Source organism: Sander lucioperca, chromosome 17 (assembly GCF_008315115.2).
Source record: "Sander lucioperca isolate FBNREF2018 chromosome 17, SLUC_FBN_1.2, whole genome shotgun sequence".
In the NCBI taxonomy this organism is placed as follows: domain Eukaryota; kingdom Metazoa; phylum Chordata; class Actinopteri; order Perciformes; family Percidae; genus Sander; species Sander lucioperca.
Window position 1 is genome coordinate 29,999,095 of NC_050189.1, and position 23,650 is coordinate 30,022,744.

The 23,650-nt window shown below is 43.6% G+C and overlaps 1 protein-coding gene across 3 annotated transcripts in view; it reads right to left on the reverse strand.

The window, feature by feature from the left end:
- Positions 1-3,082: 3,082 nt before the first annotated feature.
- mtm1 (myotubularin 1) overlaps positions 3,083-23,650 on the reverse strand; it is a 41,884-nt gene continuing 21,316 nt past the window's right edge. For 2 of the 3 annotated variants that reach the window (XM_031291009.2, XM_035993774.1), the window contains 13 exons: positions 23,217-23,311; positions 19,760-19,870; positions 18,999-19,100; positions 17,436-17,519; positions 16,703-16,852; positions 15,727-15,912; positions 14,095-14,277; positions 13,681-13,836; positions 13,436-13,483; positions 13,134-13,226; positions 10,595-10,708; positions 9,316-9,492; positions 3,083-6,486 (listed from right to left, as the gene is read on the reverse strand). In XM_031291009.2, coding sequence (XP_031146869.1) covers positions 6,304-6,486; positions 9,316-9,492; positions 10,595-10,708; positions 13,134-13,226; positions 13,436-13,483; positions 13,681-13,836; positions 14,095-14,277; positions 15,727-15,912; positions 16,703-16,852; positions 17,436-17,519; positions 18,999-19,100; positions 19,760-19,870; positions 23,217-23,311 — 1,682 coding nt within the window. In that variant the 3' untranslated portion in view covers positions 3,083-6,303. The remainder of the gene's footprint in view (positions 6,487-9,315; positions 9,493-10,594; positions 10,709-13,133; positions 13,227-13,435; positions 13,484-13,680; positions 13,837-14,094; positions 14,278-15,726; positions 15,913-16,702; positions 16,853-17,435; positions 17,520-18,998; positions 19,101-19,759; positions 19,871-23,216; positions 23,312-23,650) is intronic. The other variant, XM_031291019.2, reaches the window with a different exon arrangement.

A 23,650-nucleotide genomic window follows, 5' to 3' on the forward strand; every position in this document is an offset into this window, starting at 1 on the left:
TGTAGAAATTTTGACCCGAGGACAACAAGAGGGTTAACTCACCTCTCGGTGAACATAGGAATCAGGTTGCAGTCTGACCAGGGTCCAAAATTAACTTTTTCGCCCACCAGCCAAATAGAGCTCAACAGTGTGGTTCCGGAAGTGAAAATCCCATTCATTTTCTCCATGAGGATTTAGATTATCAGCCATAATGTCTAAACCATCCGAGGTAGACTGACCCCGAGCTCCGTGGTTGTATAACGAAAAGTTTCTGCTCCTGTAGAAGCTAGAAGTCTGTATGAAATCAACCTTGTTTTAAGAAAAACATGGTTTATCCACGATCTTATGGAGAAAAACGACACTACCCACAATCCTAAGCATAACAGTGACATCTCTGATTGGTCCAACTCGCTGTTACCATAGAAACCTTTACCGTACCCGCAAAACCGCGACCGTCTAGAGCGAGCTTCTGCCATTCAAGTCTATGATAGTTTCTGTACACGGTTTTGCACCTTTTGCCTTTTCAAGCAAGTTTTCAAAATGTTTTTTTGTTTCGAATCAAATGTTTTATGCTCACTATTCATTTCGTAGCAGGTTGGCTCGGTTCAAGACTTAAAACTCTATATATAAGCAATTCTTTTGAAACGTCAGTGAAACACACACTTCAAAAAGTGGGCGGTCCCTGTTGAGCTCTACGGCTAGTGAATGTTCAAATTTGACCAGCCACTCAACAGAGCTCAACAGTAACCGCCCACTTTTTTAACGGCTCTGGTTCCGGAAGTGTTTTTCCACATTCAATTGTTTCATTGACGTTTCGAAAATTGCTTATTTATAGAGTTTTAAGTCTGGAACCAAGCCAACCAACTACGAGATTAATAGTGAGCATAAAACATTTGATTCGGCGCAAAAAAACATTTTGAAAACGGCAAAAAAGGCAAAAGGTACAAGACCGTGTACAGAAACTATCATAGACTTCAATGGTAGAAGCTCTCTCTAGCCGTTCACGGTTTTGTGGGTACGGTAAACGTTTCTATGGTAACAGCGAGTTGGACCAATCAGAGACGTCGCTGTTACGTTTAGGATTGTGGGTAGTGTCGTTTTTCTCCATAAGATCGTGGATAAACCATGTTTTTCTTAAAACAAGGTTGATTTCATAGAGACTTCTAGCTTCTACAGGAGCAGAAACTTTCGTTCCACAACCTCGGAGCTCAGGGTCAGTCTACCTCGGATGGTTTAGACATTATGGCTGATAATCGAAATCCTCATGGAGAAAATGAATGGGATTTTCACTTCCGGAACCACAGTGTTGAGCTCTATAGATTCTATATCTAAAGATAGTTTTTTTTTTGGCTGGTGAGTGAAGCTAATCTACCAGCCACTTGTATATTTTACCAGCATTTGGCTGGTAGATGGTGCTAATTTTGGACCTTGACTCTGACCCACCCAGACATAGAAAAGAGTCATGTTTGAGATCTGACATACTTGCAGGTAGCCAAAGTCCTATTCTCTCTTGAAACGCCATGAAACACCAAGACTTCATTGTGAACCGTTTGCTGTGGCTGTTACACTCCCTGATTTTGTTATAGTTGCCATAGTGATGGCAAAAAAACTAAGCTTTGGCGAAATCTGCTGGCTAATCCACGGAATTACATTTGTCTGGAAGGTATGGAAGGAAATAAGAGCTGAGAGACAAGTCCAAGCCCTGGCTCTTCTCTCACCTCCACACAGCAGACCAATCCCAGCGTGAAGTGGGTGGGAATGTCGGAATCAGAAATGGAACGCAGCCCTCCCCCTCACAGGGGCCTTCCAAAGCAACGTGACCATCATACTTCTGCTTGCTGCTTGCAAAAGGCTGATACAGTGCGAGACACAAATGTTCTCCGCGCTCACTGTTGAGGTTCTGGGGCTACATTTACACTGCTATGTTTTGGTTTTTAAGCGGAGTTTTAAGCCAAATGCTCAAGTGTTTTTAGCTCCAGTAGAAGAACTCTGAGAACAAGACGTCATTATGGATAAGACCCAATCAGGCGGCGAAACGTTGGCGTCAGCGTCGGCGTTGCCTCCGTTTGCGGCCGTTGAGACAGAAACACAACGCCGCAGATTCCAAACCAAAACGGGGATCAGAAGTGTTTTCAAATGTCTCCGGTTTAGGGGCTCTGAAACGCCAGAGCAGGGGGAATGAGAGGTGGAAACGCAGCAAAAGATATTTTTAAAAGGAAAAAGTAGGAGCCTGAAACTCAACCGAGAACCCTGTGTGCCCTGGAATGGTCTAGCCAGGCTAACATGCCTTGGACCTTCTGTGTCTCTGTACTAAACACACTGATAAAACGGGTATTAATCTTATCTGGCTGTGGGCCAACAGGGACCAGAATTTCTTTAGTTTTTCTCGCTACTATGTGATCTGTTACAGAGTCACACAATGTAGGATTTGGAGGGGGAAACCCAGGCTTCCTTAAACACAGGGAAAGGTTAGTGAACTGCCCTGTCCTCTGCACTCTGTAGTTACTTGCGGAATGCCGGCAGTGACCGCCCACTTCCTCCGACTTCAAACTGGCACAAATCCATAAACAACAGCATGGCTTCCTCCCAAAAATCAGAGGACACAAGGCTTTCTTCCTATGGAAGCGTGAACTACAGAGCAGTCAATCTCAAACATGACCCAGGATAACGAGAGTACGTTTATCTGAAAAGGTGAAGGCGATTCACACACGAATCAAAGGCACAAATCTGGACGTGACCTGACACACTTCCCAAAATGACTTATTGCACCCCATTCACAATAGAAACTGTAACGCTGTACGTACAACGCATCATCGCAATGCATTGTTGCCTCCAACTTACTGAAAAAACCCAACGGGGTAATGTATTGGACTCTGAGCTCTCTGGCTTTTTCGAAGCCTCCTTAACTCAAATGTTCAAGGATGCTGTAGAGAAGTGGGAGGAAATGTTCTGGGTAGAAAGGGTTCCAGAAGTAAAGTCCCATTCTGTGTAAATCATACTAAATGGAGGTAACTACACTCCAAAAGAGAGAGGTAAGAAACATCCAATAGCCCATACTGTCTGCGGTACTGTAGCATAAAATTCATTTGTGAAGGAGGTTTTTATGAAAAGTTATATAGTGTCAGGTGGACATGATCTACAGTGGTGGTCCAAGTAGACCTCCAGGTGTATCTACCCTGTACTAGTTCTCTACGGAGCAGTTTCTCTTGGGTAATGAGCCAGAGCACAGCAATGCTGCAGTCTTAAAGCTCCTTTTAATAGCTATCCATTAGTTCATTCTTGCTTTCAGCAATGGATGCCACAGCTGGCATTGCCAAAATAACACATCAGCAAAATATCACACTCAAGCAGGGCTTTAAATGAACTTTTTTGACCAGCCAACATGGCTAGTAGATTTTCAAAGTTACCAGCCAATCAGATTTTCCACTAGCCAAATGTATGTTTTTTTCCTAACTGACTTTACTACTTCATTTCAAAGAGAACGTGTTCATGGGAAATGTAGGGTTAGTACTACAATGAGTGTTGCCAGATAAAGAGTATGTTTCCAAGGCAAACACACAAAACTGCCCAAATTTCTTGGCAGAAAACAAGAGAAATCTGGAATCATTTCTCCAGCCAGCCGATTGAAACGGGTGCAGTGTTATTTTGCTTTATTCATCACCAGGCAAATTGGCTAGTAACTCTAACCGCCAAAGTTCATTTTTACCCGCATTTGGCGGGTTGGCAGGTCTCATTTTAAAGCCCTGCCCTCAACACTCAAATTCCCAACTTACAGTACTCCAGTAATAAAACCCAGATATTTATTGAGTGGCCGATGTTGCGATAAAGTGCCAGAGACTGAGGACTACCAGACTGAGAATGAATAGGGTGGCAGAGAACCTAAACTCAAGAGCCATTGTAGTAACAGTCTTGTCACCATGTTGACAGACTGACTGATACAGTACATACATTTGTGATAGACATAGCCAGTATTTTTCTGTCAGACGTGTCAAATGTTCTCAAAATAACCAAAATGGGAGCCCTTGGGAGTTAGCAGCAAAATCCTCACATCAGGCTAGTTGATTTTCCGTTACGCACACGCACACGCGCACCCACACACACAAAACACCCAACACACACGCGCAAGGTTGACTCTGCACACGGCTCTGTAGACATTAGTTCCACACTGCTAAAGGATGTGCTTTCTGGACAGGTTGGTTTTCATGTGTTCTCATTGTAGAATTTAATGGAAGCCCATTTGAGTCAGGAATAAAAAAAAAAGTAAAATGATTAAACATTAAGTCAAAATTATGAGTCATATTTTTTATTTTCAATTTTATTTCAACTTAAAGTCAGAATTATGAGACACTAGGCCATACTTTTGAGACAGTGAATCAAAATAACGATAGCACTGTCTCACCATTTTGAGATAAAAAACTAAAAAAATAATAAAATAACTTTGACTTAATGTCATCGTTTAAACCTGGTATCCTACCATTTTGACATTTAAATCTTTTTTTTTTTTTTATATTTTTGTCATTCCTTAACAATTGACCAAATTTCTTTTTTCTGGCAAACATTGTCTTCCAAGAATTTCCAATGAGAAATTTACATTTTTATTTGCTACTTCCACAAACAATCAAGATTAATTCCCATAACTTCACCTCATTTCTAAATAGCTTTCCCCATCATTCCTATTAGTTATAATTACATGTTTTTTGGCATCAACAGCCCGTTTGCTACACAAAGCTGTAATCTGGAGTGTAATTGGGCAGAAACATGAGCAGTCAGAAAACCAAGCAAGTAGTTATAAACAAGTCCACCAAAGTACGTAAACCAATTAGATAACTGAAAAACAGAAACACTATTTATTGACTAAATCTTTGCTTTCTGATGTAAAAAGTAAAAACTGACCCACATGACATCCAATTACAATGAGGGGGAAAGAAAACACCTGTCCAAAAGGCACCTGTGCTATGAGATCACGTGCGTTTTCAGTGGTGGGTTTGGAAAGAATATCAGAATTACAAACTGTAATTTGTAACTGTGTGTACTTCAGGGGAAGTAAGAGCTAACTGGTTGATTTCTGCTCACTGTCCATAAAACTGTGTGCTGGTTCCAAACATCTTGGCGTGGCATGGTAAGGCTATCATGGACCAGGCTGGTTTTTTTCCATCCACAGTCTGTGTTTAGTGAGAACATACAAGCACAAGAGGTGATCCAGGATCAGAGGCCAGCACCACTTCATGTCCCTAGAATATCTTGAGCAACCAAAATATATTTCAAACCCTATCAAAGCTGCATTCATAAAAAGGTAATTACTGATTACTTCTAACTGAACTCTGCCAGTTGGCGAGAACTGCATTTGCTCTCGGCGCCATAGCTTAGGAAGAGCTGGGAAATACTGCTTAGGGGAGCGTAGCTGAAAGCGGCGGCAAAACACATGTGATGGAGACAGCTCTAGGTTTCCTCCTCGGGTGATAGGCAACAAATTCCACATCAATCCATCCGAATCTGACACACTTGATATATACACTTAGCTGGACGCGTACAGTGACGTTCACCGCCGCAGCTCAGAGCCTCCGACTCCGCCGCGTGAGCTCCGCGGCAGCTCTAATCAATTCCTTAAGGGAAAATGAGGCAACACTCAGAAGCAGTGCAGCAAGAAGGAAGAAGTGTGAGAAGTGAGAACTGTCTGTCTTGATTTCGCTGTGTTCACACAGGACACCAACGCTTGTGTAGCAGGACGTAGGCAGGAGCCGGGCTGACACCCAGCAGTGTTCTGACATCCAAACTCTGAATTGGTTTTAGTTTCCAAGAAAATGTATTGTCTCTATTTCTCTCCTGACTGGGCAACCTTTGGCTTTTCTCTCTTAGCACAAAGAGTGGAAGCAAGAGGGGGTCTACCTATAGTAGCTAGTATACCTAAATGTTGTTATGTGGCGGTTCCTGTCAAATCAGATTAGGGCGTACAGAGGAAAGCCTGTGTGAAAGCCGTTACGCATTCACTGGGTGTCCTGTGTGTTCAAGCCCTTGGACTGAAAGCCACTGAATGTCTTTAAGGCTTTCTTGTATGGCGAGTGTGTGTGTGTGTGTGTGTGTGTGTGTGGAAGGCTATACTGTGACATATTGCATAAATCACCATCGTCACCACTATGGTGTTAGAACAACCCTATCAAATCTAAATCTAACAGTTAGAACAGCATGATACTCATTAATTCCCTGCGTGTGTTAGAGACTGACAGAAATCAGAGTGAAGAGGACGTAAGTGCAAGTCAACAGGTGTAGTTGAGTGTGTGTGTGTGTGTGTGTGTGTGTGTGTGTGTGTGTGTGTGTCATGAGCCCTCAGAGGGGAGTTTGCAGTTGTGTGTATTGCTGTGGTGGCGTGGAGGAGGCAGGGGTGTTGGGGGTGTTAGCCAGACGGGAGGAAGGGGAGGAGTCAGACAGCTCCAGCGCCTCCAGCTTCCTCAGGTACTCTTCTCGGAGCGCCAACAGCTCCTTGTAGCGCTGCTCCACCGGACTCTGCTGCTGCAACACACACACACAGACGGACACACACACACACACACACACACACACGGAGACATGGAGACACACAGGCAGGCAGACAGACAGACAGACAGACACGGACACATACACCAACACGGACACACAAGGACACACAGACAGACAGACAGAGACAGACAGACACACACGGACACGGACACGCACACACAAACATGGACACAGAGAGACACACACGCACGGACACACACACACACACACACACACACACACACACACACACACACACACACACACGGACACAAACAAGGACACACACACAAGGACACAAACACGGACACAGACAGACACACACGGACACACACACACAAACACGGACACAGACAGACACACACAAGGTCACACACACACACACACACACACAAGGACACACACACACACTCACACACAAGGACACACACACACACACACACAAAAGGCAATTTGTCATGAAAAAGAAAAAGGTCAACCTAAATGTTTCACATTTTTGGAGAGTTAGTGCTCCCATTAGTTTCAGAGCATTGACATTTCAACATTAACAGGGTTGATCATTTGCAACCGTTAGAAAATAGTGTGTCAATCTGGATGAGACTGTATAGTTCAGTGCCGTGGTTCTCGCCCCACGTACCACCTCAGGAACCATTCGGCTCTCGAGTACCACCGCTACGGCCGACGGTAGCGTAGGCCTACCCTATTCAGCAACGGACAGTTCCCACAGGAGGCAGGTTTATTCCTGATAACATCAATTGTTGTCGACTGTGGTCAGCCACGGCCAAGCTGAACCTCCTCCGTCCCACTCCAGCTGAATCCAAATTTGACGTAACTCGGGTCACATCTCCTTACTGTTTAGCACGCTAGCAGGCGCTGTGGAGACTACACCGCCGCTGCTTAAGTAGCGACTAGCACTTCTTGTCCACTATAGTTTCAACAGGGCTGCTCAAAATATTTTCCTCCTCATCTGCACTTCTCTTCCTAATAGTTCCCGTTTGGAGCCACCATTGCAGTGTTTCTGAACCATTCGTTTTACCTCTGCTTACCATCTTGCCATCACATCTTGCAACTATGTAATTATGGACGTTCATGAACGTGACTACGTAGCAGGCTGATATTGAAACAAAAATATTAACCTACAGGTATGAAAAAAGTCATTGTAAATTACTTTTCACTGATCATAGTTTAAGTATTTTTATTTGAAAAAATCTTTAGTATTTTGTTCTTGTATTTAGTTATTGTATTTCTTACCATATTCAGAGATTCCATCCGCATACCACTAGAGGGAGCTTGCGTACCACTGGTGGTACGTGTGCCATAGTTTGAGAACCAGTGGTTTAGTGCATTTTTGATCACATTTATCTCATTAAGAAAGACAAAGATTGGTTGATTCCAACAGCATGTTGTGTGCTCCGATCAATGAGTAGATTAAATGGCATGTCAACGTTTGAGCATTGCCTGGCTGTCTATAATAATAAATATACATGAAAGACAATTTTCCTGCCTCGGCTGGAAAATTAAGTTTTTTCTATTCTATATAAATATCCCTGCAAAAACAATGGGTTTGGACTGTTTACTACGATGACAAATGGAAACGTTTTGTTGAACACATCACCACTTCACAGCTTTTTCTTTTAAAATAATTACTTCCCATAGCATTACAACTCTTTCTCTAAATATTACACCTTCTAGTTCTATTTAATGAACTGGCTCTGTGAATAATCTGTGATCGCTGCTTGACTGCCAACTCATTTAAATGATGGAATCACATTACTACAAACCAACTGATACACAATGACATTGGTTGCCTGTAGGCCCCTGAGGGCCCGGGGCCCAGACCTGAGGCCTGTACTACAAATCCAGATCAACATGCCCTGGATTTATTTCAGTGACCCAGCTTCACCTAACCTAACAACATAACCTGTGTCACGACAGTGGTTAACAACTAGTTCAGTCAACCCAGGGTTTCCCAATTCAGCGACGCACGCGTTCACATAAGGGAGGCAGTGTTTGCACAGCATGACCAATCGCAAACATCTACCAGAGCTGCATATTTTACATAAGAAGATCAAACTATAATTCTACATAAATATGAAGAGCACAGACACGGTTTTACAGGCAAAACACAATACAGTCGCTGCTTCCTAAAACAGGAAGGAAAGCTGGCAAAAAAGAAGCCGACGCTGTAGATGTGTAAATCACAACGCTTATCAATACCACTTCCCCATCAGTTTGGACCAAGATCTGACCATAATTACACTTGTGCTTTCCATAAACTGTCGTTGCTTTAGCCTATTATTTCAGTTGCAACCCTGGCAGTGGTAAGCGATGTGAGAGCAAATAAAAAATATAAAAACATAATTCAAACCGATGTGTGGCATTGGCAACGCACGGCTCAAGAAGCCGACAAACAGCCTATAGGTAATTCCCTCCACTGAAAATCTAGATCTTTCATAAAAATACCCATCAGGGAATGTTAACGGGTTGTCGGTCTCTAAATGTTTTAACTTGTCTGTCTGTCTGTCTGTCTGTCTGCACACCGAGCTCCAGCTGATCTTCTAAGAACGGTGACGCCGTTATCAGTCGAGTAGTGATTGGTCAGTAGGCGGTGCTTTTACACCAGTTGATCTCTAATCTCCAACATAACCTGCTCCCAACCAGGTTAGGTGTTCAGCATAAGTTACCACGGCGATTTAACCCGGTAACAAGTGCTCCACCGTCATGATACACAAAACCCTGGGTTGAACCTGACGTTAATGCCAAATCTTGCTGCATAGTACAGGCCTCTGGTCACAGTATGTTAGAACAGACTGGCGGTCCTACCTGCTGCCGTATGCGAGGGTTCCAGCGGATGTAGTATGTTACCCACAGCTCTAGGTGGCGCATGCTGGCGACGGGGTAGAGGACCCTGCCCGACTCGGGGGTGTAGAAGGGGTTTAAATACATCTCCATCTTACTGTTGACCAGGGACCACAGAGACACTGTTTTCAACCTCACCTCCTGCACAAGAGAGAGAGAGAGAGAGAGAGAGAGAGAGAGAGAGAGAGAGAGAGAGAGAGAGGGGGAGAACATTCAAAGTGTTACCGAATTTTGTTACGTCTCGGTTATTATTTGTGTTATCGTTGTTTCTGTGATGTATTGAATGTTGTTTTCGTATCGTGATCGTTGTTTTAATGTAGTTATGTTCTACAATGTATAGATCACGTGTCAAACTCAAGGCCCGCGGGCCAAATTCGGCCCCTCAAAGATTTTGATCCGGCCCGCATATCAATTTAGGTTCATAATACATTTAGGCCCAACTAGTTTTCGTTGCTTTGTCTGAAGTTTTTGTCACTTTTGCCAACCCTTTCGGCGCTTTTTTCAGCATTTTTGCCACTTTTTCAGACATTTTTCAGAGTTTTTTTCCCGATGTTTTTGTGTCGCTTTTTCAGGGTTTCTGCAGGTTTCACCAAGTCAGATTTAAGACTTTTTCAAGACTATTATGAATGAAATTTAAGACCTTTATCACAACATTAACTAAGCCCTAAATTCAGTTTTAATCAAGCCAAGTATTGCTAAACTTGTACTTCCCCAAAGCTGAAGAATACAATCCGTTTCATGTCTGTGGTACAATCCGAGAGAGACTCGCGCCAAGAACACGAAAGCTGACAGCGAAATTATATTTGGACTAGCGAAAGAAAAAACTACACCACAGAATAAAAAATAAAAGAGCATTAGAGGTAGCGTTGCATGGACATAGGAAAATTAAGAGCTGTTTAAAATGATTTAAGACCTAGAACACAATACTTGTGTGAGTGAGAAGACTGCAGTATATGAGACATGCAATAATACAGTAAAAGATGTTTGACTTTTTTCGATTAAATAAAGCATGTCAATAAAATGTACATGTCTGGCCCTTGATGTGATTCTTTTTTCCCCAGTGTGGCCCTTAGTGAAACGGAGTTAGACACCCCTGGTATAGATGCCCAGGTTCTGAGTGGACTTCAGGAAGAATAGCTGTGGCTATGGCCCCAGCTCATGGAGAGCCCAATAAATCAAATCAAAGCCTGTGTGCACGCTGTAGGGAAACTAAGAGCAGGCAGTGTTTTAGGTCCCGTCTTACCTGCTGGTCTCGCATACTCTCGCAGTTGTAGAGGAAGGTCCCGAAGCAGCAGCTGTAGAGGTGATCCAGGATGGTCAGCAGGAGGCGCTCGTTGAACTCAAACGCTGTAGGAAACTAAGAGCAGGAGAGTTGAGGGGAGAGGAGTACAGCAGTTACAAATTCCTCCTCAGTCACCTCAGTCTTTAAGATAAACATTCCTGTTTTTGTTTTTTAAGGTTTATTCTTATAGGGACACGTACGTAGCATAGACCTATGCCACACACCACAGCATTTATAGCCTAAGCTAATTTGCAATGCACATAGCCCCACATCATCACATACCCTTCACCATACCTAGAGATTGGCATGGTTTTATTTCAGTTAGCCTAATAGCTGGTTTGATTTGCACTGATAGATGATCTTATGAAAGTACCCCATGCCAATCTCTAGGTATGGTGAAGGGTATGTGATGATGTGGGGCTATTTGAATTCCAAAGGCCAAGGGAACTTTATCAGGATGCATAGTATCCTGGATCCATGAAATAACTGGCCTTTAAAAATAAACATCTGCCTGCCTCTATGGGAATTTAACATAGGGGTGAACTTACTTATGCCCCCTGTATTTTAAGGAAGAACATTTATTTATTTACAATACATTATTCATTCACAAAGAAAATTGGTGTCCTTAAAGACTGGATTTTTCCTATTTTTTTTAATTAAGGCATTGAGATCAATTTCCAAAAGATGATTTTTTATTCCTCTTTTTAGTCAACTTTAACATGGGTGTGTAAACATATGCAAGCCACTGTACATATATTCAAAATGAAAAACTCACAAGAAAACAGACAAAACAATACAAAACACAGACAAATACAATAAATCACCATAAAACAGGAGCTATAACAGGAGAATAAACAGATTATTCACGACTACATGACTGCTCCCTCTTCATAATCAAAGTTTAAAATGATCCCAGTCAGGATCATTTTTAAGTTCAGTAGAGAACGAATTCCACATACTGATCCCCCGAACAGAAAGGGCTGTTTGTCCTGACGAGGATTTACGAAAGGGCATCTTATATATACCCGTTGGTTTCTCCACGCGGTCACAGCACTGAACAGCACCACAAATAGTGATTTGTTTTTTGTCGCAGTGCAATTATTATCTGCACAAGCAGCGCTCCGACCGGTATTTTTCCTGCAGAGCGATCGATGCACGGGTGGGAGGAGAGACGCAGACAGGTGAGAGGTGTTTTGGTGAAAAATGGGTCTTAGACGTCAGCAATCGAGAAATACTGCTCAAAATGTAGACACACTGTTTAATTTAAACACGTCTCAGCAAGTGAATGCATCAGTCTGCATTTATACTGTATGAACAGCTTCTCGTTCAGCTCATTAGATCCCTGCAGGCATCAGAAGGCAGCAGAGCACATGCTGAGAAATCTGCAGCCTAGCGGGTCAGCTGTTTCAGAGCTACGAGAGCAGGGATGTGATCGGTCGAGACTACATGAATCGCCACAACCTGCAATGTATAGATTTATGTTCAGCCCTTTTGCACGTTGAGCTGCTGCACCTACATGAACCAAAATAGCAGAAGAAAACGTCCACGCGGTCCGTGCACCCACAACCTGCTGCCGTACTGCTACTGAGGCACAGCGGTACAGACAAATGTCCACACACACACGTTCAGATCTCTGTCACGGCAGGAGTGTAGCAAAAAGTTACAGGCAGAAAGACTGCCAATAGAGCTCAACAGTGACCACCCACTTTTTTAATGGCCCTGGTTCTGGAAGTGGTTTTCCCTGTTCAATATCTCCATTTACATTTCATTAAATGCTTCTATATAAAGAGTGTTAAGCCTGGAACAAAGCCAAGCAGCTACGAGATGATTCGTGACCATAAAACATTTTGAAAACAGCAAAAAAATGTAAAAGGTACGAGACACGATCATAGACTTCAGTGGTAGCAGCTGGCTATAGCCGTTCGAAGTGCGGTAAACATTTACTTAACAGTGAGTTCCACTAATCAGAGACGTCGCTGTTACACTTAGGATTGTGGGTAGTGTAGTACTTCTCCATGACATTGTGAATAAAAGATGCTTGTCTTTAAACAAGGTTGGTTTCATACAGACTTCTGGCTTCTACAGGAGCAGAAACTTTCGTTTCACAACCTCACAGCTCGTGGTCAGTCTACCTCGGATGGTTTAGACATTATGGGTGATAATCTAAATCCTCATGGAGAAAATGAACGGGATTTTTACTTCCAGAACCACACTGTTGAGCTCTATTGAGAGGCCTGCTGAGTTGAGAGATTTCCCTACGCCTGCACAGATCTATGTACACATTTACAGAACTCAAAACATTAGCAAATCGGAATACAGATTTGGAGATTTCTTTACACGTTTACAAATCTGATTACGCACACACGGATTGAGATACAGTTGCACAACTCTCCACACACATTCGCAAATAGTTTTGCTGCAATAATGCCCCCACAGAAATGCCTTGGAGGTTAAATCCCAACATGAGTGCAGCTGGATGATACAGATGTGTTAAACATACCTGTTTGGTCATCTGCCATACGCAGTCGATGAACTGAACAAAGATGGGTGACCTGTCCTGATCTGCATGGTTCTTGTCACCGTGACCTATCCTCTACACACACACGCACGCACACACACACACACACACACACACACACACACACACACACACACACACACACACACACACACACACACACACACACACACACACAGGTTAACTAACTATCAAACTGAACAACTTGAGTATTGCTTGAAAATATCTGACAGTATTGAATATGGATTCTGAAGTAGATCTTTCTAAAGACAGGAGTTACTTACTGAGGCAAACTTGTGCCCAAAGCTGATCCATTCCTTCTCAATCAGCACCTGAAACCACAAAAAAAAAAACCCCACAACTCTAATCTTAACTTTCGGTCCGTTAATTTCACTGAAGCTTTAAGAAGTGACATTTAATTACTGTAAAGTGCAGTAAAACCACGGCACAGGTGCAATTCATGATGACTGCGCTGCTCTGGTGTGGATGAGCAGTTTCCTTTCAGTATGGTGTTTGGACGGTGACTGACCTGGAATCCTCGGAGCGTGCGGTAGTGACTGTCCAGCATCAGCATGGCCAGAGAGCTGAGCTGAGCGGTGCGGTCCCAGCCGTCGCTGCAGTGAATCACCACCGAGTTCCCACTGGAAACCTTGTCTGCTACCTGGATGGCTCCTGACAACACCAGCTGCACACACAAAGACACTGTTCAGACAAGGCTTTGGACTGTTTTTTTTTCGAAAACGAGTAATGACAATGACAACAATACTTATGACAATAATATTGAGGTCCACATAGGGCCTGTTCTGGGCTGGTTTTTAACCATCCATCCTGAGTGCTCTAAGTACAGGTGAAAACTCTCTCGGGAAGCATTGAGATCGGATCGCAAAAAACACATTTGGAGGTGGATTCATGTGTGCACAAACATTCCGATTCTGTTTCTTACCTTAACATGTTCTAGCCAGTGTGTAGACTCTAGACTGGACAGCCAATGGGATTCCTCCACATTGGGGTAGACAATGTCTTTGAGTTTCTTCAAGGATTCCCTCATGACGTGGATATTCTGGATGTCCAGGAAGATGAGCTCTGCGTTTTGGTACTCGTCACCCTCGTAGCCTCCTCCTGTGGCCTGGGGAAAGCAACGACGTTAAGATCCAAAACTAGGCTGAATGAACCCTTGGTATTCAGTCCTTAAAGTAACAGGAGGTGTGCTCTCGTGGTTTGCCCAGTTCAGACCAAAGATTCGCGACGAGACAAAACCGCTTTAGAACGTCGCAGGGGAAAGTTTCAGCGGTCTGAACTGACGCGGCTCAGCTCGACTCAAAGCAGCTGATGGCGTCGCTGCGACTCAGCTCGTGGAGTCTCCAGACGCTGGTTTTAGAACGAAAGGATCGTCTCGTTTCAACAGCCAATAGAGAAGTCAGCTTGGAAAGTCAGCTACAAACCGTCAGCTGGTCGAAATGGAGTTTTGGACAGAGGCTCAACGAGCGCCCGCGAGCACCGTATGTGGTTGAGTGAGCTAGAGAGTGACTGAAGAGAGGGAGCGGCAATAGAACAAAGCAGTGAATCAGAGAAATAAAATGCTGTTTGGCGTTTCATGAAATGAAATGAAATGCAACTGTAGCAAGCGACTTACTTTCTCTATCCTCATTCCTATTTTAAGACACTACAAATGATATCCAGCTGCAAAAAAAGCCTGAAAGTTGGAAGTTAGAACAGAAGTACAAAGAGTTGCTTTGGAGATGATACACAGTCTTGTCCCATTGGTGTTAGTTTCGCATTGCCAGACCTGCGGAGGAGGGTCTGGCTAGACCACACAGCATTCTGGGATGGGAGAAGAACGTGCTCTGGTTTATTTCTTTAAACCAATCACAGTTGTCTTGGGCGGCGCTAAGCGCAGGACGGAGCAAAATAGCCTCGGGAAGGAACTTGTTTTGGTGGAACATGTGTACGTTCAAAAGTTGTTTCAGTCGTGCAACAGAAAACTCAGATTGGACAGATAGTCTATCTAGCTGTCTGGATTTACCCTGCAGAGATCTGAGGAGCAGTTAACCATAGTCCTCAGAAATCCACCGGAGTTTAGAACGCCAACACAAAGAAAGAGGAAGGGGACGGACATCCGACCGAAAAGAGGGACATCCGGCGGAATTTCCGGCTGCACCGGAGCAATCCCGGAACAGGAACGTCGTGGATATAGACTACATTGGTGTGAACGGGCAGGTTTTAGAACGGCACACTTCAAGTACTTGCAAGTTTCAACTCGACTCGCAAATCTTTGATCTGAACTGGGCTTTAGAGAAAATATGGGGCCACCAAAAACATTACGGTTGATTGTCTAGAGACGACGGTGAACTTTCACAACAAATGACTACATGATTAATTGAAATGATCATGGACAAATTCATTGATAAAGCAAATAATCATTATTTGTACCCCCTCCCCCCCCATTTCTCGCTTCTCAAAAAGAGAAATCATCATGCCGTAACATCTATACCATATCAGAACTACCAAATACATGCCCCCAATGTGTGTCCAACCAGCCCTTTAACCCCCGAGAGAACTTCCTGTCCCTCCTGACCTTGTTGGCCACAGCGTTGACGCTGGGCCGAGCGTCGTAGATGGTGAGCTTGGGGGTGTCGTTTGCCTCCCGGATCAGTTCCAGGTAGCGCTCGTCGTCCTTGTTTCTTTTCCCAGACATGCCAACCAGAGGCTGGCTGCAGCGGCAGATCACGGCCTGGTTCTCCCGGTGGATCCATGAGAGAACCTGAGGCACAAAGAGCAGTCAGCTAGCTAGTTCTAGTCTAGTCTAGCTAGCTCGTGATGGCCACAGAGTCTTGCAGGGTGACAGTCGTGAAAGACTTGGGCCGGGTATCGCCACTGATTTCCCAATTCGATTCCGATTCACAAGGTCCCGATTCGATAACATTTCCCGATTCGAGTTCCGAAACAATGTCGATTTGGCATATTTCAGTTGCAAAACCAATTTAGCTTCGATGTGAAAGACATTCTACAATTGTACCTCAATCACTCCGAATCTTGCAGAGACGGAGAGCATAGTTTTAGAGAACATTAGTAATTAAACTTAAACAGCTAATGTAAGTCGAAACTGCCTGCGAGCTTCTCCTGTACTATACGATAATTTCTCCATGTGCGACAGTAAGTCTCGTGGTTATGCCACAATCGTTAGCCTATTTTTATAAAAACGTCTGCTACGGAGCCATAACGTGAGGTACAAGGTAATGGAGCCTTTTATACATTGTCGTGTTTCTTTAGAAATAAACAATGGACAAATAGAGTCTTTAAATGCTTCAGATGTAAAGTTATTTGCTGTCAAAGTGACGCCAAAATGAATGGCAGTCAATGGCGATGGCTTGTTAGCCTCAGAATGTCCCCATAGGAGGTATGCTTTCCGGAGGCTGGCCTACCCCCTTGGTCATGCCACATAACTTTATCTAAATGCTAGTAAGTGGACACTGAGTTTTTAGGTCAAACTGAAAAATGTGAAACTCATGCATAACATGGTTCAGTTTTACAGAGATCAGTCTCGTGCTCACCGGTATGCGTCCTCTGGACCTGAAGGCAGCCACTCTCCTCAGGTCCTCCTCTTTACTTTTAAAGGGTACGGCCAACACGGTGGGGTAGGTGTCACACAGCTCGTAGTTCTTATTGATGAATGTGATACGCCACTTGTTATTCGGTAAGCCCTGCAAAGAGACAAGGATCCTCATTGGTTACTCACTGAAACAGCGGAATGCTCTTCTTGCAGGATTATACACTTTCTACGTTTTGTTTCACTTCTAGTTGGGTTTTCACAACACGCCTACACTACAAAGTGATGTACAGTAGTAGCAATGACAGAATTGATGAGTATTTTAAATAATTTATTGTATTTATTAGTGCAATAACCTTGTATGTGTTAATAGTGCCACCTTATGTTTATTTATCTTGATTTTTATATTTCATTTGTATATATGACATGATATGATATTTTATTTAAGTGCTATGGCACTAAGTGGCGCGTCCCACGCGGAATTACATGACACCAATACAAAAGTAATTTCCTCCACAGCTTTCGGTCCAATGTCCACACTCAACATGCTCTACTTTACACAAAATAAAGAATAAAGAAAAAACATATTACAGCAGCCACAACACGACAGTGTAACCCAAAGATTGTCCAACTGGAGCTAAACATTTCACACATAAAACAAAACCACAAAAAAAACAATAATAAAGAAAGCAGTAGTGTAATAGTAGAGTCCTGATGCAGCACTTCTTTCTCCTTACCTGGCGTCTGAACTCCTCTACGGGTTTGTAGATGCCCCAGCCGTTCTCCGCGTACTTCTCCTGATTCACGTAGGCAAACAGTGGCTGGATGGAGTGGAGAGAGACACATTACAGCAGCAGCACAGTGATCCTGGGAGAGAACAACAGTGACCTTAACCAACCACGAGTCATCTTTTGGTCAGATTCTGGGGAGAAGCTGGATCAAAAAGCACCTTCCCTACTGTAATTGTGTTCTTTTCACGATCCCCTCAACGTTCCACAACAGACACAAACAGGAGTCACCTGGACAGGCCTGTAACAATGACTGCACAATTGTCCTTTTTTTCTTCATAATCACAGTTTCTTTGTTTAACTGCAATTAATTGCTTACATTAGCTAAGGTCCTAAGGCGTGCGACTGGTAATTGTTGATTTTGTTTAGATAGGCGAAATTGTAATTATCTAAGTGATTATTGGTCGGACTATGTATTTTTATTATTATTTTCAATTGTTAGTTGTTGGCACCTGAACCTAGTCTGGGAAAATCCTGACGAACTTCCAGCAACATTGCTGCAACATTTGCTCTGCAAGTCCGTCTGGCCAAGAGCCCATTCAAGCCCATTTTGAGTTTTTTCGTACATCTAAGACATTATACGGCTGGAACTTGAAAAATGCCATGATAGGTTTTCTATTTATTGATTAATCACCTGAGTACTAATAAATACTACAAACGCATGCTTTATTTGTCACAATCAGGCCCAGACCTCGAACCTGCTGAACGTTTTATCAGGTTTTTACATATCAAAGTATTTAGCTTCCAGTTACCGATAGCAGAGCAACATTTAAAGGTCTGTGATTGGCTGGCTCTTAATGACATGCTCCTTTGGGAGTCAAGGCTTTCCTCATCATGTTTTTGCCAGATAGAAGTGCCCCAATTGTCAGTGACCTAACACCGTCTATACAGTAAATGAACAGTGAATGTCTGAAATAACTGCACGAGGCACAGGAGCTATAAACAGCCTGTGCCAGCATTATAATGCTGCTCGCTTGGCTGTTGTCCAATATAGCCAGGAGGTAGTTGGCAGAATAAATGTGAGGATTTTTCATCATCTCCACTGGCCCATACCAAAGACAGTAGCCCTGGTAAGACTAGCTCTCACACATATTTTAGCATGCACAAATATTAACCAAGCAGATGTAGCTGTGGTGTGGGCGGGTAGCTGTGTGTCATGGCATATGAGGGGGCTGCATTTCTACTTCAGCATTTGCATGAATGCTGGGCATTGAAACTAATGGAGGATGCCTGTTAGCAGAAAAATGTCTGCCAATACTGGGTGGATTTACATGGTTTGATGCTTTATATACACTCAGTGTTCAAGACTGGCCTGATACTCACGATAAAAAGGGATCTCTACATACAGTACATAGTGTTCCTTGTGCTTTTTCCAATCAGTGTGGATCAAACCATCTGAGAAAATAAGGCTACATCTGTATCATCTTTCAAATAAATTCCCTCGCTGGCCCAGATTCAAGAAAAGCCATCTGCTAGTCAGTAGATGGCAGCAGACGTTAAAAGCTGCCTTACCAGACCGTGTGAGAGGGGGAAGGCGTATTTGAAGAGGAGCTCGAAGATATCTCGTCTGCTGTGACCTTCCTGCTTCAAGGCAAACCTCAAGTTCCTCATGTCCTGAAGGGAAGATCAACACACACACACACACACACAATAAGATAATATTCCAAACTACAGAAGCATGTCCTTAAAAACATATGGGCGATTGCTGTGAGCATTGACGCCGATTGGCATGATTTTTGGATGACTTTATAAGCCGATGAAAACTCACTAATCTTAAAAGAGCATTCCACAGATTCAGCATTGCACTGCTATAACACTGTTAGTTGTTAAAAATAACTTATTGCTACAGTAGTCAGATATTCCCCCCGGTAATGCCTGGCTGAGCACCGCTACTGCTAGCTGTCATTACCCAGAAGCGCCCTGTGGAGCATTTGACCTCTAGTAGCACGATGGACCGGTGTGCGCTCCGTGTGTGTGTGTGTGTGTGTGTGTGTGTGTGTGTGTGTGTGTGTGTGTGTGTGTGTGTGTGTGTCCGTGTTTTGTTATACATAATGCTCAGTGTTTTGGTGAGCAACACTGAATGTAAACTGAACTGAAACTTTTGTTTTGAAAACTCCACAGGGTACCTGGTGTCCACACACACACACACACACACACACACACACACACACACACACACACACACACACAGAGACACACAGAGATACAGAGACACATTGACATACACAGAGATACAGATACACACACAGCCACACACACACACACACACACACCTTGCAGGTGATATCCAAGCCGTAGGAGTTTTCTCCTCTGCTCGACGCCCCGCCCATCTTCTCCACCCGGCTGATGGCACCCAGAGGAACGTCCAGCGTCACCGCCACATCCTACAGCCAGCAGAGGGTCAGCCTGCTGTTACTCTCGCTCACACGCCAAATACAAATATGACACACGCCTAACAAGCACACATGCCAACAACTACATCAACCAGGAAAGTACTCTCTACTATCAGTATAAAATACTATTATAATATTCAAAAGAAATGCTCTCCCTGTCCCTCTGCATATGTATAAAGGAGACAACGTATACAACTTCTACATCACCACACTTGTGACCTTAGATAGACCCAGAGACATGAGATCCACAGCTTAATTATTCCAACAGCTTAAAAAAAAAAAAAAAAGCTTTTCATCCGAGCGTCACTCGTAACTAGTTTCATTGCTATGCAGCAGGCCGAATGGCGTCGTCGATCGATGTTTGAAGAGACAATCAATTGATTTTTTTCCCCCCTGCAGACATTAAGAAACTTAATTGTTCCAAAAAATGGAATCTGCTCCCTACTGAGCATTTAAAGGAGAGGTTTGTGGTGCAGTGGCATGTCTGCACGTGATTAATCATTGTTATTCTGCACAAGTGACTCTGCTCCTGAATTGAAAGCAACCAGTTTGTGATCTCGTTTCCAATCCAAGTGCGTTGGGAATCTGACAAAACCCTGCATCTCCGTGCGTGTGTGCGTGCGTGTGCGCGGGCGTGTGTGTGTGCTTGACCCGGGGTCTTTTCCCTGCCCCGCTATCTGTACGCGGCAGGGCTATTTTTGCCGGACTGGCTCCGTCTCTGAAGTGTGAAATTCCCTTGTGAATGCATTTGCCTGCAATTAATGACAGCTAAATAAAATATTATTTTAATGATGCATTTCATTTGTTACTGACTTTGTCTTCACACCTAGACAGCAAAACTAGTTTTTCATGTACAGTATGTAGAGAGAGAGAGAGAGAGAGAGAGAGAGAGAGAGAGAGAGAGAGAGAGAGGCTGAGAAAGGGGGGAGGGAGAGCTTTGTAGTGGTTTTCTGCTCACTGTTTTGGTTCAGTCTCACCGCTCTTATCAGCCTTTTTCCAAGAGCAGCAGGCCGCTCTTTTCAGAGAAAAGGCTCTGATGAAGCCACCGTGCACTCCTGGACCTGCTCGGCAGCAAACAGCAGGCAGGCACAGTTAGAGGCTAGCTGGTGAACATAGTGGAGCATTTAGCAGCTAAAGAGACAGACGTTTGTACTCGTAGTGCACTGGTAGCACATCCTAGTCAGCTGGATCAATATTGAAATATCAAATCAATGAATTGGATTACTACTGGATTACTGTGTTGCAAAATGGCATGCAATTAACAAACAATGCTGTGTGACACTGTAGGATTAGAACCTGTCAAAAACCTGATGATTCTCAGGCAAGCTCTGAGGCGTCTTTTTGCTGGGATTTGTGAGCCAATGTCTGGACGTTTATTCGCGATGGACTATCCAAAACGATGTCCTCGGGAAGTGGAAGTCACACTAAATGATGTTTCACATCGGTGTGTTCAGATTGGACTTGGAGTTATAACTCAGAGGAGTGCGATCCTTGACTTCAATTCACTTCACGCCGTATCTTTGCCTCGCGTCTCTCCCACACCCCCGTGGGGAGGCTTGTTGGCTTTATCAGACCACATCCTGTACTTTCCCGAAGGTCAAAATGCCTTCCGGAACGATGAGTTAAATTACTGAGGAGAACAGTGAGTATTTCATCCCTCAGCTCCCCCTGTAATGTTAATCGTGTCCGAATGGGGCTTAAGTCTGTAATAACAGACCCAAACCAAAGCATCACCGGCGCTGTCGAAGTCTGATCCCCCGTCTATCCGTTTCCCTACGGTTAAAACGTTACAAGGTTTTCAGGTTCAGGTAGCGCGGGATAGCATCTGCCTAAATGCACACAGAGGAGCAGCAGCTGACAGCACCTCCGCTCTGTTCAATATTTCCCTTATTAATTACAACTACGGCTAATCAGAATGATCATTTCTATGAGACATTTATTGACAGTAAGCAAATATCAATAAAAGAGGATTGATCCCTGGTTGGATCTGTATCACACAGGCAGGAACTTCTGTCTGGCTCTCCGGTTTGACCAATCATGTTTGCTTTAAACTGAGGTTAAGACCTCCTACCTCATATATTATATGGGCACAGAAATAAATAAATGTAGGTGAACAAAAATGTAGAAATATATTTAAAGCATTTATTTATTTATTCTTTTATTTATTTATTAATACATGTATTTATTCATTCATTTTTTCAGCATTTAGGTTTAATTAGTCCTGTATTCATTTTTTCCTGTATTTATTTAAACGTTTATTTATGAATTTATTTATTTATGTGCGTGCGTGCGTGCATGCGTGCGTGCGTGTGCAGAGAGAGAGAGACAGAGAGAGAGAGAAAGCAACAGAGCGAGCGCGAGAGAGAGAGAGAGAGAGAAAGAAAGAGAAATAGAGAGAGAGCGAGAGAGAGAGAGAGAAAGAGAGAGAGAGCGAGAGAAAGAGACAGACAGACAGAGAGACAGAGAGAGAGACAGACAGAGAGAGAGACAGAGAGCGAGCGAGAGAGAGACAGAGAGCGAGCGAGAGAGAGCGAGAGAGAGCGAGAGAGCGAGATAGGCGGTGTTGTCTCGTGTTGTATGATCGCTGATGAATTTAACATTTCAGCAGAGGTGTTCATGTCCATACAGGTTTAGTGGTGAAGTATGGATTTGAGTCGCGGGGTATTTCAGCGACTCAAATCCATACTGTTATTAGTGTTGGAAGTTAGCAGGAGACTTAATGAACCCGACCCAGGGCGAGTCTGATGAAAACTGACGTGCTGGTTCAGCTCTGAGATTTTCTCCCATTGCACAGCGCTGTGAAGGAATAATCTCCGAGGTTACGTTATGTTCTGCCTCTGGTTAGAAGTGAATGTAGGTTACAGCTCACAGCAACATAATACTATAGTGTCTGGCTTTAGTTTGATATTTAGTGTTGGCAAATGGCTTTTTGTTGAGTTTACTGTCAGCGAAATAATAGACACTGAAAAGCCAGCGTTACGTAGCGCGCGCCCCCCCAACCTTATTCCACACAACAGTCGCAATGTTCCTTTCAGCTATCCGCTCGTGCTCCAGGAAAGGGAAGACAAGTTAGTTTGGTATATCCAGCAATCATGTAACGTTGGAAGCATTAAAAATGGTACTGGAGTCAAAGGTGGGGGTCTCTTCCCCCCCCCCCCCCCTCCCACCCCGCTGTGTGTTGAGTGCAGGTTCCCCCCAAAGACGGACACACACGCGTACATATACGTCTCGCTTTATTAGATAGATGAAAAAACATTAAATATAATAATGAAAGGGGGGAAAAAAAATGTGAAATCCAATGTTACACCAAACATTTAACAAGTGTAATGGGACTTACAGCATCTGAGCTCTTGAAGTATAGTCTGTAGTTGGTGATCAACACTTTGCCTTTCACAGCTCCATTGAATGGACAGATGTACATGGTTTCTTTATCTGAAAACAGATGAATAGGAACATGATTTATGGATTTGCTTCACGCGCCTTTCTGTAAGATCAGACATGAGAGAATAGGTTCCTTTTTTCACATTGGTACTCTGGTTCAGACACCATGATATGTTGGTAAGCAGTGAGTACTGGAAGGGAAGAAACCAGGACACAGGCAGAGAAGGGGAAGCAGAAAAAGAGAAGAGAGCCGCGCAACAAAGGGAGGCTATAAATACCATCTCCTCCGAGTGTTTAATAAGGACAGGCCCGTTCAGTAACTGGCATCTAAATCACGTGTCAACTGATGGACTCACTGTTGGGGTACATCGGTCAGAATCAGAGAATATT